Raw genomic sequence first — 18,706 nt, forward strand, 5'->3', positions numbered from 1 at the left:
CTCTGGATGGCCCCTTAGTTGCCCAGATAGGCTGCAAGGGGAGGAACATTTGGTACCCCACCTCCTCACTTATGCAGATGATGGGTTTCTGCAGGAGTTAATAGGCAGCTCCTTACTTATTGAAGACCTACCATGTGCAAGGCACAATGGGAGCTCCAGGCTTGAGATCTTTTTACTCCATCTCCAGCCCCTCTCCAGCTTTTTTGCCACCAAAAACAAACAAACAAAAAAAACAAAAACCTTCCAGGGCACATCTTTCTGTTTGTTTTTGTGGATAGGCTGAGGCTTAGAGGGAGGAAAGTGCTATCACTGGAAATACTCAGGGATGTCATGTCTACATCTGGGGTTTTGCATTGCCAATTCGCATTTTCTGAATGAGTTATTTCTATGTACCTTCGCAGCAGTCAGCCCTGCAGTCTCTTGCATATATTATACGCTCAATGAGTATTTGTCAATTGATTTGGTACAAGTATGTGACAGCATAAATATATTATGAAAAATGAGGAATCTGAGCACCCAAAGTGTTAGGATTCCCACCCCCCACCAAAAAAAAAAACAAAAAAAAAAAACCCCACAATGGTGGAGCTTGGCTTAAAGTTCAAATGCTCCTGGACCCTGCCCTGCACTATCTCCAGCCTGGGGAACTTGATAAGGTAGTTGAAGGGCAATATTACCTTTGCTCTCTCACTGTGATCGAAAGCACTCTCAGCTTTCAGGTGGACCCCCTGGCTACCTTGGTGCGGCGTTTTCAACAGCACAGAATCACCCTTTACACGATCAAAAGAAGATGCTGTTTATTAATCTAAGGACCCTGTTGAACAATGCAGCTCTTAGAAATGGTCACAATTTCGTGGTTCGAAATTTTCGGTAAGTGATGGCCGGAGACTAGAGCCTGACTTAGGAGCCGTGGTGGTAAATGAAGCTCTATCCTGCAGAGGCGTGCCACCTCCTAAAGCCACTTTCTACTATAGTGTTTCTGTTATAGTGGCAAGTTCTGTCCTTATTGGAGACAGCGGTCTCTAATTCCAGCTGAGCTTTCATTTCTCAATCCCCTGTAATCAGATTTCACGGGGTGCTCGGGGGTGGGGTTGGGATGGGGGGACTGTGGCAGGTATAACAGACTAAATGTTCTTGACACCTTCCATTTGTGTACATTCTAAAGGGGCAAGTGGCTGAAGGAAATGAGAGAAACTAATTTCCATGGGGTCTTCTGCTTGTATTTAGGTTTGCCTGAAAACAATATATTATTCTAGAGCATGGAGATTGATTCATTCTTTAAAAAAACAGACCCCAAAAGAATGACTAGATAAATACTTGCAAGCTGCTGGAAAGAAGCCTTATATGTGATGATGATAATGATATTTTTAAAAGAAAATCTAAATTTAAAATAGATTTCTGCATTTTTTGTTAGCATGTGAAAGGAGGCTGTCTCCAATGAATTCATTAAAAAGCTACATCCTGGGACTTCCCTGGAGGTCCAGTGGCTAAGACTCCAAGCTTGCAATGCAGGGGGTCCAGGTTCAATCCCTGGTGAGGTAACTAAGATCCTGCATACCTCCACTAAGACATGGTGCAGCCAAATAAATAAAAATAAATATTTAAGAAAAAAAAAAAGCTACATCATGCTCAGAATTAGTCAATTGTTCATGCACACAGTCGAAGGCAGTGTGGAGCCTGTCCCCCAGGAAAGGAGACAGGAGTGACGGGTTAATCAGGGAAGCAATACTCTCAAATTTGGACATTGTTCCCAGAAGACTTCTGGAGTAGTTGCCTGTTAACAATCAGAATTTTCCCAGTGCCTCTTGACAACCTAAACCAACCTCAAAATGACCTCGATGACTTCCTAAAGTCAGAAGCTTCTAGTCTGAAGTTTTCTCCCACTGTTAGGAAGTGGCCCTGGGCCTCCCCTCTCTGGGCCACCTGACAGCTCTGGACTCTCTGGACTCTACCTTTAGCACCACTCAGAAGCCAGAACGACATAGTAAATGATATTGTAAATTACACACATAGAATTAGATGCAGTTGGGACCTCAGAGCTACAGAATAATGCCTTCTCTTATTTTATAGATAAGTCAAATGAGGTCCAGAGAGATAATGAGGTTTACTAGTTAGTGGCAGAGCTAGACAGTAGAAGTCAGAGGAAAGCTCAGGTTTAAAGTCTAAAGAACTGGGTTTAAGGCCTGTCACCACCACTCATTGGCTATATGACCCTGAGCAAGCTACTAAACTTTTCTTTGATGTTGCTTCACTTACAAAATGAGAGAAAGTGTAATACATGTTCTGCCTACATCACAGTGTGGTTCAATTATTTATTTAATAAATAGTTATTGAGTGTCTACTTTGTGCCACGCCCTAAGCAAGGTGTTGGAGATACAGCGGTAAGTAAGATAAAAAGTTATTTCATTCCAGACACATGAATTCACAGTCTAGCAGTAATCTGTAAGATAATTTGTGTGGAAACTGTAAAGTGACAGGCAAGTGTTCATTATTTTATCATTCTAACCCACTGAGTTACATTTATTAAGAGTGTGATGAAATTTTATTCCATACTTTTTTAACAAAGACTCATCACTGAGCTAGAAATAATCAACTGAGTGAATAACCAAAGGTTGGAGCTTAAATTTATACTTTTCTTTGAAAATCACAGTGATGATTTTTTACCATTGAAAGTGAAAGTGTTAGTCACTCAGTCGTGTTTGACTCTTTGTGACCTCATGAACTGTAGCCCGCCAAGCTTCTCTGTCCATGGAATTCTCCAGGCAAGATACTGGAGTGGGTTGCCATGCCCTTCTCCAGGAGATCTTCCTGACCCAGGGATAGAACCCATGTCTGTTATGTCTCTTGCATTGGCACCATCTGAGCCACCAAGGAACCCCCCCCACCCTTTTAACATTATTACAGGTTAAATTTTTGCTAGTAAAACCTCTTCCAAGTATTTAGGTAGGAAATTATTTGGTGGTCCAGTGGTTAAGACTCCACACTTCCACTGCAGGGGGCACGGGTTTGATCCCTGGTTGGGGAACTAAGATCCCACATGCCACACAGCGCAGCCAAAACCAAAAATAAGAAACAAATATTTAGGCACTTTTGAGTATTTATTAACATTCTATTTTATATATCCAGTAGCCAGACTATGACTCTGAAAATCCTGGCTAGCTGTCTCTCTCAGTGAGTCAGGGCTGAGGCAAAAGTAAGACTGCTGCTGCTGCTGCTGCTAAGTCGCTTCAGTCGTGTCCGACTCTGTGCGACTCCATAGACGGCAGCCCACCAGGCTCCCCCGTCCCTGGGATTCTCCAGGCAAGAACGCTGGAGTGGGTTGCCATTTCCTTCTCCAAGCATGAAAGTAAAAAGTGAAAGTGAAGTCACTCAGTCGTGCCCGACTCTTTGCGACCCCATGGACTGCAGCCCACCAGGCTCCTCCGTCCATGGGATTTTCCAGGCAAGAGTACTGGAGTGGGGTGCCATTGCCTTCTCCTAAAGTAAGATTAAATCAGCTCAAATCCATACTGGCTATTTGAAAATATGAAAGCCTCAGATCACCCATGTTATTAGAAACCATAGAGAATGAGTCTCTGTTGAAAAATGACTTAACATGGAAATGCTGTCATTTTCATGTGGCATGAGTATTTTTCTTTCCTACTCTTTTAGTGAGCCACACTACCAGTTAGATGAATTCAGACTTGCTGATCTCCAGTAATACCTACTGGGGCTTCCCAGGGGGCACTAATGGTGAAGAACCCGCTTGCCAATGCAGAAGACATAAGAGACACAGGTTCAGTTCCTGGGTGGGGAAGATCCCCTGGAGGCAGGCATGGCAATCTTCCTGTCATCTCCACTTATATGATATTTTTACTTTGATTTTCAGCCTTCTTCAGAGATTCGGGTTCTTTTTCAACCCCCCCAGCCACCCCCCACCCATCTCTCTTGGAACGGTGGAGGGTCCCTGTTATGAAATATACCACATGAGTTTAGCACTAGAGAGTAGTAGGAAATACATGGTTAGGGTTTGGCAATGCCACAAGTAGGGGCTTCACAGTTTTGAAGTGAGCAGCCATATGGCCATGGGCGTGATAAAATAACCACTTGAGTGAGGCTAAAGCCATCTACACCGGCTCCCAGATCAATCATTTTTAGTCAATTTTCTTTCTTTCTTTTCTTTTTCTTTTTTTTTTTTTTTACAAAATCAATAGGATCAGACACCAAGACTGCCCAAAACACCCAAATCCATAGGCTTTTCATCTCACAAACAAGGCTCGAGAGCCTGGCTGTGTTTGGATAATAGACAGTATTCCATGATTTGTTGCCTATTATGGGAAACACAGCTTTTAAAGAAACCACTAAGAAAATATCTTTCTTTATCAGAGAAGACCCATTTGTAAGTGCAGTTCAATTTCATCTCACAAATAGACATTTCTTCAGAGAATATTGAGCTAAGCCACCCAATTCTGTGGAGGTTATGGATTGGAGCTGGAGGTGACTGGTTTTCAGGTATTTCATTCTAGACCTCTCTAAAGGCTTACAGAACTCATTAAGTTCCCTTCATCCCACACACATGCCCATCCACACACACGTGGACACACAGACACAGACATAGCCATTACAGGCCATCCATACTCTCATGCTGTGGAGAGAAAACAGTCCTCTTTGATTATTCACATTTTCCTTCAAAACTGAAAATAAATGCCTTTTAAAAAACATATTTCTTGACTTCAGAATACTGCAAGGCAAGAGACCAAGAAAGGAATGGGGTTGTGATGTTTCCCTTGGCCAAGAGTAGAATTGGGGTTTTATTTCTAGTTTGTTATTTTTAGTAATTTAGTGATTTAACCAAGATAAAAGAAGGAGAGGTGGCCACAGATTTTCAACAGTTTCTGATTTCCAGCCCTTTAATAGTAAGTCTACATGAAGCTAATCCTTATCCCAGTCTTCAATTTTCAGATGAGGGCTAAGTTTTGCAGTTTTAGAATACTGACAAATCTAAGTTAGCTTTGACATCCTTTAGTCACCTAGTTATCAGTAGCAATTTATACTGCATATGAGCATGTGGCAACAGTGAGAAAGGCTGCAAGTATATTTTTATTAATAAATTATCATTATGTTTAATAATAGAGAAATTTGGAAACAATTTGTGCTTTGATTTTCCAGATCAATAGGGTCATATTCAAAGGTTTTGTGAAAAAAGAGTAACTCTCCCTGGCATGCATAATGCATATTTTTTTTCTGAGATGGAAACAACGGGATGAAATGAAAGTTCAGCCACTGAGAATTCAGATGGCTCCAGTGTGGCCCGTGGGAAATCTTGTATGAACTTCATGAGTGTTGTGGAAGACAAAGACATGAAGGATCACTGATTTGTAGTTCATTTTCTTACTTTTTCAAATGAGGATTTAAGGCCAAAAATGGAAACTGATCATCTCAAGGTCATAGTCAAACTGGGACTCGAATTTGAGTATTTAAAACCACTGCTCTTTTCATTCCATTGCTTGATGACTTTGATCCTTCCACACTGATCAAATTGGCCAATCTACCCTTATTCAATATTCCACCCCCTTTTAAAGATAAGCCAAAATATCTCAGTAAAGAAGGAAAAAAACACCAAGAAAGTATGCCTTTTGTATCAGTCTCTAATGTTAAAGAAACCAAAAAATCTCTGCCATATCATCCATTGGCCCTCTCTTATGCCTCCAGAAGTTAAAGTCTTTATCTCAAATTCTCCATGGGGATCAAAATATCATTTAACACTGAGTTTTTTCCTACTCTGGCAAAGTCTGTTTCTCACTGACCACATTTTACTCAAATTAAGCACTTTCTCTTCCAACAAAATACAATTATATGAGGGAACACATCCAGGTCTTCCCCCATACTCCAAACAGTTTACTAGAGTTGGAAAATGCACTGTAGCAATGAAAGGCTTCATTCTGCCAATAGAGAATTCTCTTCCATTTTTTAGCTAGGAAGATATTTGGGTAAAGCTAACACAAGGGTCTACTATTACCTTGGCCTAAGTTCTTAGCATTCAGTGATCTAGGGTTGAAAAACATCTGTAATTATTTTTTGAAGGGATAAAATTAATGTGATGAATGAGTCTTGCCTTTTTTCAAAAGCTCTGGCTTTAACCTGATTGCCATGACAGTTTTGATGGAAAAATTCATACATGCTTCTCATTGTTTTCTCCAATACTATACCCTCCCTGTTATATGTTGGCTGAAGAATGATAATGTGGTTTAAGTCTGGTTTACCAAGGAGACACACTTGAGTACAAAGAGACCAAGCATTTTATGGAAACACTGAAACAGTGATTCTGGCCTTGGTTTGGGTCCTCATGAACCAGACTGGGCTGCTTCCAACTGAAGCACAGGGTCTCTATGAGAACTTAAAAGCCATTTAGGTCAGCAGTTTTATCTGGCTAACTAGAATGTGGGTTTATCACCAGAAAGCAAGAAATGCTTAACACAAACAAGGAAAAAAAAAAGGAGGGTGCCTGTAATGGAGGCATTTTAACGTGGTACAATTGTGGAGGTTTTCAATTTTCCTCTAATTTTTAAGTAGCTCAGGAAAGAGGTGTGGCAACTCCATTTTGGAGCCAAGGGGAGGTCTATAAGGAGACAGTAAACAGGATAGGAATTTAAACTGGAACCATTGTGTTTGCTTTCCTTTCAGTGATAAACTGTCCTGGTTAGCTCTTGATATCTATGAAAAACAGTTCTTTTTCCCAAGCCAACATTTCCTGCCCCACCTCCTGGATAGAACTGAGAAAAGTTGGTGGCTGCTCTAATGGTTTTTCAATGGTATAAACATTATGAACCCCTTAACCAGGTGAGATATAACTTAAAACAATTTTTCCAGTTAATCACTCAAACCCTCTCAGGCTGGTATGACAGATGGGCAGGAGCTACTGCTCCAATCTTTTTGTCCCCAAGAACCCTGGGAACTTATTCTGTCCAAAAGGGGTTCATGGAAAGAGGTAACCAAGATATTGGTATAGTTCATTATGAATGTATTTTGGATTTGACCCTCATGGTGCTATGGACAAAAACTCACCCACCAGGCACTCTCACCAGTTTTCTAGTTTTTGTACTTGTCTCAGGCTACTATCTGTAGGATTCAAGGTTATAATGCTTTTTTGTTGTTGTTTCATGTATATATGTCCAACTATTCTTCCCAGTGATGCAAATACTGTAGAATCTTAGAGAATTTCAGCTTTAGCAACATACCAGGCCACAATCAATTCTCCTCCATGACTCTTAGGCCTTGTGTTCAGCCTGGACCACTATCCACACTTGCTTTTGCCTCAACATTAATTCTTTTTGGGGTGGGGCACTTTTAGTATCTTTTTTGGTCATCAGACTTCAGTCAGGGCCTTAAAAATCCATCATGGTAAATCTCTCTAAGTTCATGCCCAGAAATCTGCTGAATTTCTTATACAAATTGATTTACTTCTACCTCACTCAATCATTCATTTACTTAAGAAATATTTAGTGAATGCCTACTATATTCCAGGCATTGCAAGCAGCACCAGGATATATTAATGTATAAAACAGGCAGGACCTCTGACATTGTGGGTCATGTAATTTAATGGGAAGATTAAAACTAAGCAGTGAACAGGGACTTCCCTGGTGGCCTAGTGGTTGAGAATCTGCTTTCCAACGCAGGGAACTTGGGTTCAATCGCTGGTTGGGGAACTAAGATTCCATGTGCTGTAGGGCAACTAAGTCTAAGCGCCACAACTATGGAGCCCGAGTACCACAACTAGGGAGAAGTCTGTATGCCACAACAGATCCCATGTGCTGTGACTCAAACTTGATGCAGGCAAAAATAAGTAAATAAATATTTTTTTAAAAAGATCTTAAAAAAAAAAAAAGTAAGCAGAGGACACACACAAATATATTGGGTTGGCCAGAAAGTTCTTTCTGGTTTCCAACCTGAACAAACTTTCTGGCCAACCTGCTGTATTAAAAATTGTGATAGGTGTTTTGAGGAAAATGAAGCCAAAGCAGAGATTACTTGGTACAGTCAGGGAAGGAGTCTCATAGGAGGTGGTATTTAAGCCCCCAGCCTAAGGATGAGAAAGAGAGCTTGATAGCTGTGGGGCGAGCGTCCTGGACAGAGAGAGTAGTATGTGAAAGGAAGCCTATGATGGAATGTATCTTGGGTTCAAACAGGCGTTCCTTTGTATGGTCCTCACACGTAGGAATTTTACTTACCACAGTTTAGTAAATAACACCAGTCTCCCAAGTACACAGTTCAAATTTCAGTTGCCATGGGACATTAATTGGGTTTAGTTACCTAAAGTAAAAATTTCATTGCTGGCTCAGTTCAGTTCAGTTCAGTTCAGTCGCTCAGTCGTGTCCGACTCTTTGCGACCCCATGAATCGCAGCACGCCAGGCCTCCCTGTCCATCACCAACTCCCAGAGTTCACTCAGACTCGCGTCCATCGAGTCAGTGATGCCATCCAGCCATCTCATCCTCTGTCGTCCCCTTCTCCTCCTGTCCCCAATCCCTCCCAGCATCAGAGTCTTTTCCAATGAGTCAACTCTTCACATGAGGTGGCCAAAGTACTGGAGTTTCAGCTTCAGCATCATTCCCTCCAAAGAAATCCCAGGGCTGATCTCCTTCAGAATGGACTGGTTGGATCTCCTTGCAGTCCAGGGAATTCTCAAGAGTCTTCTCTAATACCACAGTTCAAAAGCATCAATTTTTCGGTGCTCAGCTTTCTTTATTGTCCAACCCTCACATCCATCCATTGCTGCCTCTTCAGTTCACAAATCACTGTGTACATAACAGATGCACTTCATGATCAGTGACCAATCACATCACTTCTTTCAAAGTCTGTTGCTGATTGCTCACTGTGCAGCTGTTAACCAGTTCACCTACAGACATTAGAGTATAGTTGTTCTGCCTTCTCTTCTTCCAGTGATAAGCCCATGTGACATTTTAATAAAAAATGGATAATTAAAAGACAGAGTTGTCTGAAAGAGGTGAAAATGCAGCAGAGAAAGAAAAATGATAACATCGACAAGTTAAATGTGAATGCAAATGTATTTATAGAAGAAATAGCTGACTGTGGGGTTGTTGACCCTGCTACTATTTGAGAGGTTCTAGCTATGTAGCTAGAGAAACTTAGTGAAGACAAACTTACCGACATAAACGAGTACAGTGGTGTGACCAACAGTATGAAGATATTCCAGAGGAAGTGATACCAGTAAAACATTCCACACTAAAGGAATTCTCAGGACTTCCCTAGTGGTCAGGTGGTTAAGACTCTGTGCTCCCAATGCAGGGGACCCAGGTTCAATCCTTAGTCAGGGAACTAGATCCTATGTGCTGCAACTAGAAGATTCCACATGCCATAACTAAGACCCAGAGCAGCCAAATAATAAATATTTAAAGAATTAAAGGAATTCTCAGAGAGATTTCACAATATTAAGAGTTCAAAGAATAAAATGTTGGAAGTTGATTCAAACTTAGAAGTATAACAATTCACCAAAGCATAACAAATGTGATAAGAAGACAGCATACACTGTGCAAACTACCTGATAATTTTTACAAAGAAATAAAACACTGTAATTCTTGATGTTTCTAATGTTTTAAATGACAATGTACTAAATATATATCAGTTTTACTCTTTTTTTCATTTCCCTAAGCCTTTATAACTGACTATAAGAGAGTTTGTAATGTTTTGCCAAAAAAACTTAAGTCACGGAACAATTGTGATTTCTCCCATTGATTATTAAGGTTGTTTTACATGGCTTCAGATTTAATAGTTATTTACAGTCCCTCACTGCTGTGCAAAGCCAGAACTGTTTTTTTTTTTTTAATAGCTTATCTGCTAAGATTTATTGGTTTATTGGAGGTGTGATTCCACAGTAACAGGAAGGAGGGCCACATATCAGCTGCCACCCTGTGGAGACTAGAGACACAAAGAGGTATTCTTCTGATCTCTTGTGGTCTAAGGAAAAGAATTTGAAATAAGGCTTCTGTCACTACGTAAATTTGAAAATGAACGGTCTGGACAGGAAGGGAATATTCGAGCAGGATGTTGATGACTTCTATTTTTAAACTCAAATCTGTCAATGGAGAAATAAAAAGAGCCTCTCACAACATAATCCCAAAAGCAGAATATCAGTGCTAACTCTAACCCTACCTCCAACTTAGAAATTTCTTAAAGTTTGTAAGGACAAACTTGAGAAAGCTTCAGAGACCTTTTACCTCTTCTAATCTGTTTTCTGTTTGGGCAATAAAGAGCTGGAAGTTGAAGCTCTTTTGAAGCAGCTAAAGGTGTTGCTGCCCCTCCTCTTTCACCATTATTTTGCTATTTACTTTAATGGGAAGGGGGGAAAAAAATCAGTGCTCTGCAAAATTTCCATTTCCTTTTCATTTCCAATTATTTTTCTCTGAGATTCAACCACACCACCACAATTCTAAAATCTATGATATGCATTCAATGAAGCATATAGTCCTGTGAGTATTTAGATCAGAGTAGATGCAACAAGGGCTTCCCAGGTGGCTCAGACAGTATAGAATCCACCTGCAATGTGGGAGACCTGGATTCAGTCCCTGGGTTGGGAAGATCCCCTGGAGGAGGGCTTGGACTCCAGTATTCTTGCCTGGAGAATCCCCCTGGACAGAGGAGCCTGGTGGGCTACACTGTATGGTGTTGCAAAGAGTTGGACATGACTGAGTGACTAAGCACACAAATATAACAAAACCCTATAGGGGCTGAAAGTAAGGGAGGATACTGAATCCCTTAAGTGTTGGAGTTCGGCAACTCAGCTTTCGTGGGCTCCAGTATAGCCAGGAGTCAGAGCTTGAACTCTAGGGAATTAAAAAAGACCTGAAAATTAGCTCATGGTTTGTTTTTCCTGGTTTTGATGGATGCAAATTCAACAACTATAGTGATATTTCCCAAATTTCTTGAATCTAGGGATTGGGGTTTTCCAGGAAAGTTTTTTCCTTCCCCTTTTAATATAATATCAGGTGACATCTTTAACCATGGAATGTTAATGTGTTATTGTAAGACATAGCGTCAAGCAAGTTTATCTTCTGTGATTTTATGTTGTTTGGACCTTATTCCAGAAGAAATTATACTCTCAGAGCTGCCTTAAATGTTGTTGACTTAAAAACGCACAACATGAGAGTTGCGAGTTAAGCTTATTGGGGTGTGGATGCAAAATGAGGTGTGGACTGCAGCCTGGGAGAGAGCACCTCAGATAGCTCCAAGAGACTGCTCCAAGGAGACAGTGGGGAAGGTTAGTATGTATGAGATTTTGGTAAAGGGGAAGTACATGCAATCAAGCACATATTTTTCCAGAAGGTTTCTACTAGTCTCGGGAAGATTTTGCTAGTCATGAAGAACAGTCATCACTGTGAAGGATTTTAGTGCTTTTCTAAATATGGGGAGATACAGGCATTGGACTCATAAAATTAGCTCCTGAATTTATCTAACTATCTAAAGATCTGTCCTGCCAGCTTTTCCCCTGAGCACAGAGTGCCTCATTCCTGCTCTCCACCCTGAACTCCTTTCATGGAGTGTTGAAGGTCAGCAGCTACAGTAGCTCATGATTTAATCCTTGTAGAGGTAGATGGTAAGTGCCCATGGCAAGTGCCTATTTGTAGTTGACAGTGTGAATTGGGAAAGATTAAGCTGCCATGCCTCCATCCCAAGCCAGACATGCTAAACCTGTTTACAGATCCCTAGAAGGATCCAACTGACAGAGAAAAATGCATGAATACCAAAGAATTTACATCTCAACAATATCAGTACCTGTATATTCCAAGCACTAAATAGTACTAGATAGTGTCACTAGTTAAATATTATCAGAGCCAAACATAAAACCAGAATACACACATAAAATTAAATTTCCTGCCTAATTGCCACATCTCTAAAGTTATCAAATTGTTTTCTGTTACTACCCAGATCTTGGACACAATTTTGTAAGCTTTTTACTAGGGTTCCAATAAAAGGAAGAAAATGAATATCTATTCTAGAAACTTCTTTAGCTAGCAATTTTTTTTGTATACTTACAAATTTATTTTTAAAATATCTGAATCTTATTCTACACTTTAAAATTTTTATTTCTTTTTTATGTTTTGTTATGTGCATAATCTATTAGGATAGTAATACATATAAGTAAGTAAACATATATTGTAGACCTATCTTTAAAATTTTTAATGTTTTGCATCTGTAATAAAACAATTCAGACAATTGCTTTAAAGAAATTTCCATCTGAAGAGTGTTTGAATCACACATTTTTAAAAGTTGAAGACAATGGTAGGTCTCAGGAATGTTGAGCAAAATTTTAATGCACATATAGGCTGAAAACGCTAATCCTTATTAGAGTTGAATATATCATTAGATCTTGTATTAAATCTATCAATTAATTATTAGCCAGCTAACCCACAAACCCTCCATCTTTATGGAAGCCCCTTTCCTTACTAATTAGAATCTCTGAAGGGCTTTATCTCGTAAAAGGTCTACTGGAAAAAATCTATTTACCTTCTGAACATTAAACAAGCTCTGCTAGAAAGTTGGATACTTAGTAAAATATACATTTGTCTGAGTTATTTGACATCATGCAGTGAAAACAACAAATTGAGAGAATTTGTTATTTTCTTACTTATTATCTTGTTATCAGTGCAAAAAGACATAAATTCCACCAGATAATTTACTCTTCATCTCAAGTAGCACAAGCTTTTTTTCTTAGGCTGGAGTTCAAGCATGATTATTTTCTGACAGTCATTTTACTCCAAGTAAAATGAATGCTTAATATATGTGGTAAATCACAATTTGACCTTGGTTAGTCATAATTTCTAATGGTATACAATACTAATTATTATTAAATAGAGAGAACACTGAAAATAAATGCTGTCCATTTTATATACTGATTATCCCAAATAACAATTACTGTCATCATAATGTAATAGAATGTTAAAATGGGACTTGGTCTCAGTTTCTGCCCAGGCCCAATAGGTTCTGACTCTTTCCTCAATCCGAAGTGAGATGCTAGACCACTAAAACAGGGCTTGCCAAGGAGGTAGCCAAGAATTAGTTTTGCAGCCCACTGGTGATTGCCTCCAGCTTTTAAAATGGATTGTAGAAACCAGGAGGGGAGTTGTAGATTTGAAGAGGATTTTAGCTATGTACCATTGTATAAAAAACTAAGATCGCGGCATCTGGTCCCATCACTACATGGCAAATAGAAAGGGAAAAAGTGGAAGCTGTGACAGATTTTATTTTCTTAGGCTCCAAAATCATTGTGGACAGTGACTGCAGCTATGAAGTTAAAAGATGCTTGCTCCTTGAAAGGAAAGCTATGACAAACCTAGATAGCATATTAAAAAGCAGAGACATCACTTTGCCAACAAGGGTCCATACAGTCAAAGCTATGGTTTTTCCAGTAATGTATGGACGTGAGAATTGGACCATAAAGAAGGCTGAGCACTGAAGAATTGATGCTTTCAAACTGTGGTGCTAGATAGAAGACTCTTGAGAGTCCGTTGGATAGCCAGGAGATGAAACCAGTTAATCCTAAAGGAAATCAGTCCTGGGTGTTCACTGGAAGGACCAATGTTGAAGCTGAAGCTACAATACTTTGGCTACCTGATGAGAACAGCCAACTCACTGGAAAAGACCCTGATGCTGGGAAAGATAGAAAACAGAAGGAGAAGAGGGCAGCAGAGACTGAGATGGTTAGATAACATCACCAACTCAATGGACACGAATCTGAGCAAATTCTGGGAGACTGTGAAGAACAAAGGAGCCTGGAGTGCTGCAGTCTATGGAGTTGTAAAGAGTCGGAGATGACTTAGCAACTGAACAACAGCAACAACCATTGTATATGATGTGCCTCACATGGATGAGAATTATTCCCTCACCTCAAGATTAGGGCAAGTGGCTATGATGGCACTAATATCTTCAATAGGAGAGCTTGGAGACAGCACAGTGATGTCAGGCCTATAAGTGGAAAATATAGAGAGGGACTGGCTGGCTAGCTATTTTGATGGCAGAACAAGAGTCTATGCTGGGACAGACTCAACTCTAGTCAGAGCAAAGAACATGCAGGGTTTCCCAGGAACCAATATGGATGAAGAAAGAGACCTATCATGGTGCTGTGTCACATTATGACCAAAAGACTTCCCGAAGCACCCACGTTGGGGAGATCGCAGCAAAAAGAGTTTGGATGTTTCCTTGAATGGCAAAGACGATGTAAATGTCCGCCATCAAGAACTGCTATGAGAAATTCCCAGTGATGAGAGACTTCTTCCATGGACCCTCAAAAGTACCCCAGAAAAGAATCAGCCTCAAACACCTATACCAATGCTAGATTACTAGAACAGAACCAGACTTTGCCTGGCCCTTAACTCCTCACCTTCCTTTGACTTTACTTGGAGGAACTGAAGGTAAGGAAACAGAGGAAACAGCTCATGGTTCCCCTTCCCCTGTGGAGGAAGCCAGCTTAAATTAGGCATGAGCTGGAAGGAAAAGGGTATTAACCTGTAGTACATTTCTTAAAGTCAAAGAAATTATCATTATTGTTATACATTCTTTAACCAAGACTCTTTGAGGGAGTAAAGTAAGCAGAGAACTTTGTCTTTCTCTGAAAGTTACTAGAAAAGCCACAGGGTCCACTGTAGCTGACCGGGGACAACAAAGAACAATTCTTCAAGGATAGATTTGAAAGGTAGCAGAGGAAAATGAATGAAATTGTTTTCTCTTGTATGTACATACAAATTCTATTAGTACCATCTAATGATTTCAGTTACGGGGTTTCCCTGGTGACTCAGTGGTAAAGAATCCACCTGCCATTGCAGGAGACGTGGGTTCCATCCCTGGGTTGGGACGGTCCCCTGGAGAAGGAAATTGGAACCCACTCCAGTATTCTTGCCTGGGAAATCCCATGGACAGAGGAGCCTGGTGGGCTGCAGTCCATGGGGTTGCAGAGAGTCAGACTCAACTTAGTGACTAAACAATGATTTCAATAGTACTAGCTAAAATTTATCAAATACTTATTATATGCCAGACACTATCTGATTTCCATGTATCGAATAATTTCATCCTCACAACAAACTATATAAGCTTCTTATACTCATTTTCTAGGTGAGAAATTTAAGTGCAGAGAATTTGGGTAACTTGACTGACTATGAAGTAACAAAGCCACTTATGATTATTTTCAGCACAGAATTCAACCTCTTTCCTCAAGTTTTTCTTTCCTCTCAACATTCAAAAAACTGGATATCTAAAATGTAAACCACAGCCATATCAATTTGAAAGCATTAGCACTTTGCAGAGATACATGAGTTTACACATGATTTGCTATATTTTGTTTCAAAAATTAAACAATGAATTATCGTAGGACATGGGTTTTGTTTTCTTAAATATATCTTTTTCTTTTTCATAGATGTGGGCAACCAGTACAGGATAAAGTACAGCTGAAGGGCCGTGACCTCCTCACTCTAAAGAACTTTACAGGAGAAGAAATTAAATATATGCTATGGCTATCAGCAGATCTGAAATTCAGGATAAAACAGAAAGGAGAGGTATGTGGTATTTCCATACTACCTTCCACTGTTACCAATCAGTCTTTTTTTTTTTTTTCTTTTGGCTGCATGGCATGGCATGAGGGATCTTAGTTTCCTGACCAGCGATCAAACCCGTGTCCCCTGCAATGGAAGCATGAATTCTTAACTACCAGACAACCAGGGAAGTTCCAATCAGCCTTTTGAAAGACAGCCTTTACAAAGAAAGAGGAAAAAGAAAATACATTAAAATTCCTAAACAGTAGCTAAGTAATGAAATCACACAGGCAAGGTAATTGATTATCACTGAGTGCACAGGCATACAAAAAGCATAAAAATCAGTTATTCAATGACAAGTCATTGCATTTCTTTCATGTGAAATGTTGAAAGTCATTATTAACTGAATCAGAACCTAAGGAATCATTTCTCTGGAATGATTTTATTTTTACCCTTACCTTCTTTTCTGTTTTCTAGCAGATTTAAAATAAGGATGATATATTTTTTTTTTCCTAGCAACAAATTCCAGTGGTGGATGAAGATCAGATATTTCCTCATTAGGATAATTTCAAAAAATTCAGGATGATGTGATGGTGTTAAAAATTTAGATTAGCAAAGAACCAATTAAAAGGTAACCAAGTAGGAGAAGAAATGGGATATGGTGCTTAGCTGGAAGCATTATTCTGCATTTTGAGCAATTTATGTTTGAAACACAATTAATGCAGCAGCTTCATTTAGACTGCTTAACTGTGAAAGCATTTTCATATTACAAGCTTGTTCAAAAGCATTTGAAAGAGCTGGTTTCAGGTTGAGAAAGTTGTACACAACCTTGATTCTCTTATCTAGCTCACAAACTCTCCAAGTTCCTAAGAATGAACCCAAAACAGGTGTGACTCCAAATGCTGTTGGTTCCTATAGAACACCTTGAAATAAGGAGAAAAGCTCCCCTCCTCGAGACCCCAGGCTTTTGTTTTACACACTTTGTGGTGAGGAAGTTTAGCTGGCAGGAGTCTATTTGTTCCAGAACTCATCCTATCAGGAAGTCCATCTGTAGCAGAGGAAGGAGAAAGAGCCCCACCCCACACCCAAACTCAGATTGTTTTCACATGACTTCTAGAAACAAAGCCTTTGCACTCTCCCAAGGATGCATGATGAAAGTGTATTTGAAACTCTGGGGTGTCATCTTTAGGAGTCTGAGTGCCCCATGTTGTGACAGAGAAACATGTTCCTAGCTGAGAAGACACTTCCCAAACAAGCATCTTTGAAGTCATTGAACATTGGTAGAAGTTTCTTTTACTGAGTCTAAGCTTGCTCTGCTTGCCTCATGATAGGCCAATGAATTTGAGAGACAAGGGTTGAGGACAGAAATACAACTTTATTCGGAAAGCTGGCTGACCAAGAAGACTGCAGACTAATATCTCAAAATAGCCATCTTATCAGGGTCTGGATGCCAGGCTCTTTTCTAGAAGAGAGATGGGGAAGGTGAGGAGGTAAAGTAAAAAGGACATTAATCTTGCAAATATGTCCTGGAATGGCCAGACTTAGGGATAGGATATGTTAATTTCTTCCTTCCTGTAGCCATCCACAGGTGGACAGGGTCCTGAACAAAGGCATTTTGGTTTAACATTCAGGAAGATGAGCAGGTTTCACCAAGGCAGGCCATTATATATGGACAGTATCTTTTTAGTGAACAAAAACAACTGGAAGCAAATGTTAAAGTAAAAGAAACAGATCCAACATGGAGTCAGTTCTTCCCTGTAACATTTCCACAGATTTAAGTAAGAAGATGGTTCCGGTATGAAATATTAATACATTTTGGAACAAGTGTTCAGGTTGAACCCAGAGCAACTAATATTACTTTCTCATTACATGTCAATAAGCTGTGGGATTCCTCTTTCCCTCCCCTATTTGTATACAACAGGAAATAAACTCTTTAAATTCACTTTGTAAACAACATATGAATGCTTATTTGGGAGCAGTGTTAATTATTCTAGTTTCTGATAATGTAAAGAATAAATCTTAAAATATAATCTTTGCTAGTAGATATAAAATGTATATTTCATTTTAGTTAGTTTAATTTGATTATTATCCTTGACTTTCAGTATTTGCCTTTACTGCAAGGGAAGTCCTTAGGCATGATTTTTGAAAAAAGAAGTACTCGAACAAGATTGTCCACAGAAACAGGTGAGTTCACAGACAAACTTGGACATGTGTTGCAGAGGGGGCCAACAGGCGAGGACCTGGGAGGAGGAGCCCAGTGGTGAGATTTATCTGTCTCTTTGGCAACAACAAAGGGAAAACAATGTCACCAAGAGTAGCAATGGAAGCCTCTGAATGTTCTTTCTGATTCTCACAGCAGCTGCAAGCAGGAAGATGAGCCTCATCTGTAGGAATTCCATGAGGACTTGAGCAGACATCTCAAATAATTCATGTTCAGTACAGAATATTAGTGGTCATAAATTCTCAGGCTTTCAATTCAACGTGAGCAAGAAATGTACATTTTTCTAATGTGTAAAGAGCTTTTCCTTGTTTATACCATTTCTGCTGGATGATGGAAACAGTCTCTGCAATCCAAATCCTGTCATTTCATCATTTACTTTGTCAGTTTAGGGTCCCTTCACACTTTCCCCACAGTCATGGTTAAGTCCTAGAGAGAATCTCAATGTCAAGGCATCTAGGGCTATAGGGATCTGGGCTTTGATCATCAGGACATCATCATCAAATGTCTATGTTGGAATCTGCTGGGACTTCTGTATCCCTACTGGACCTTGACTGGCTCCCATTCAATGTGGAGGAGTTTGTTCTACTCTGATCACAAGATCTGAGATAGCTTGGTTTGGCTCGCTTGTTGACGCAAGTTTGTGTGCCTGACTTCCAGTGAGACCAAACAAACTGAAATGTTGGAGTTTGGAGCGGAGAAAGGTTTACTGCAAAGCCATGCAAGGAGACAAGTTGGCTTAAGCCTTAAAACAACTTGAGCTTCCTGAAGATTTTCGATAAATCATTTTTAAAAGCCAGGTGAGGGGGTGGGGTGGGGGTTGCAGGTACTTGTTCGGTTTGTGCACAATGATTGGCTGATGGTGAGTGAGTTAGAAGGGTAGTGTCACAGGGGTTAACATTATCAGTCCTTAGAGTCCAGGAGGCCTGGGGCTAGGTGATCAGAGTCATCAAGTAGTTAACATCTTCCATTTG

The 18,706-nt window shown here is 39.9% G+C and overlaps 1 protein-coding gene across 1 annotated transcript; it reads left to right on the forward strand.

Moving 5' to 3' along the window:
* The first annotated feature begins 649 nt into the window (after window positions 1-649).
* Window positions 650-18,475, forward strand: OTC (ornithine carbamoyltransferase). The gene is made up of 4 exons (XM_018043685.1): window positions 650-867; window positions 15,400-15,538; window positions 17,617-17,698; window positions 18,393-18,475. The coding sequence occupies exons 1-4, from the start codon at window positions 788-790 to the stop codon at window positions 18,473-18,475; spliced, it is 384 nt and encodes a 127-aa protein (XP_017899174.1). The 5' UTR covers window positions 650-787.
* The last annotated feature ends 231 nt before the right edge of the window (window positions 18,476-18,706 follow it).

The sequence above is a fragment of the Capra hircus genome, assembly GCF_001704415.2.
Source record: "Capra hircus breed San Clemente chromosome X unlocalized genomic scaffold, ASM170441v1, whole genome shotgun sequence".
Lineage (NCBI taxonomy): Eukaryota > Metazoa > Chordata > Mammalia > Artiodactyla > Bovidae > Capra > Capra hircus.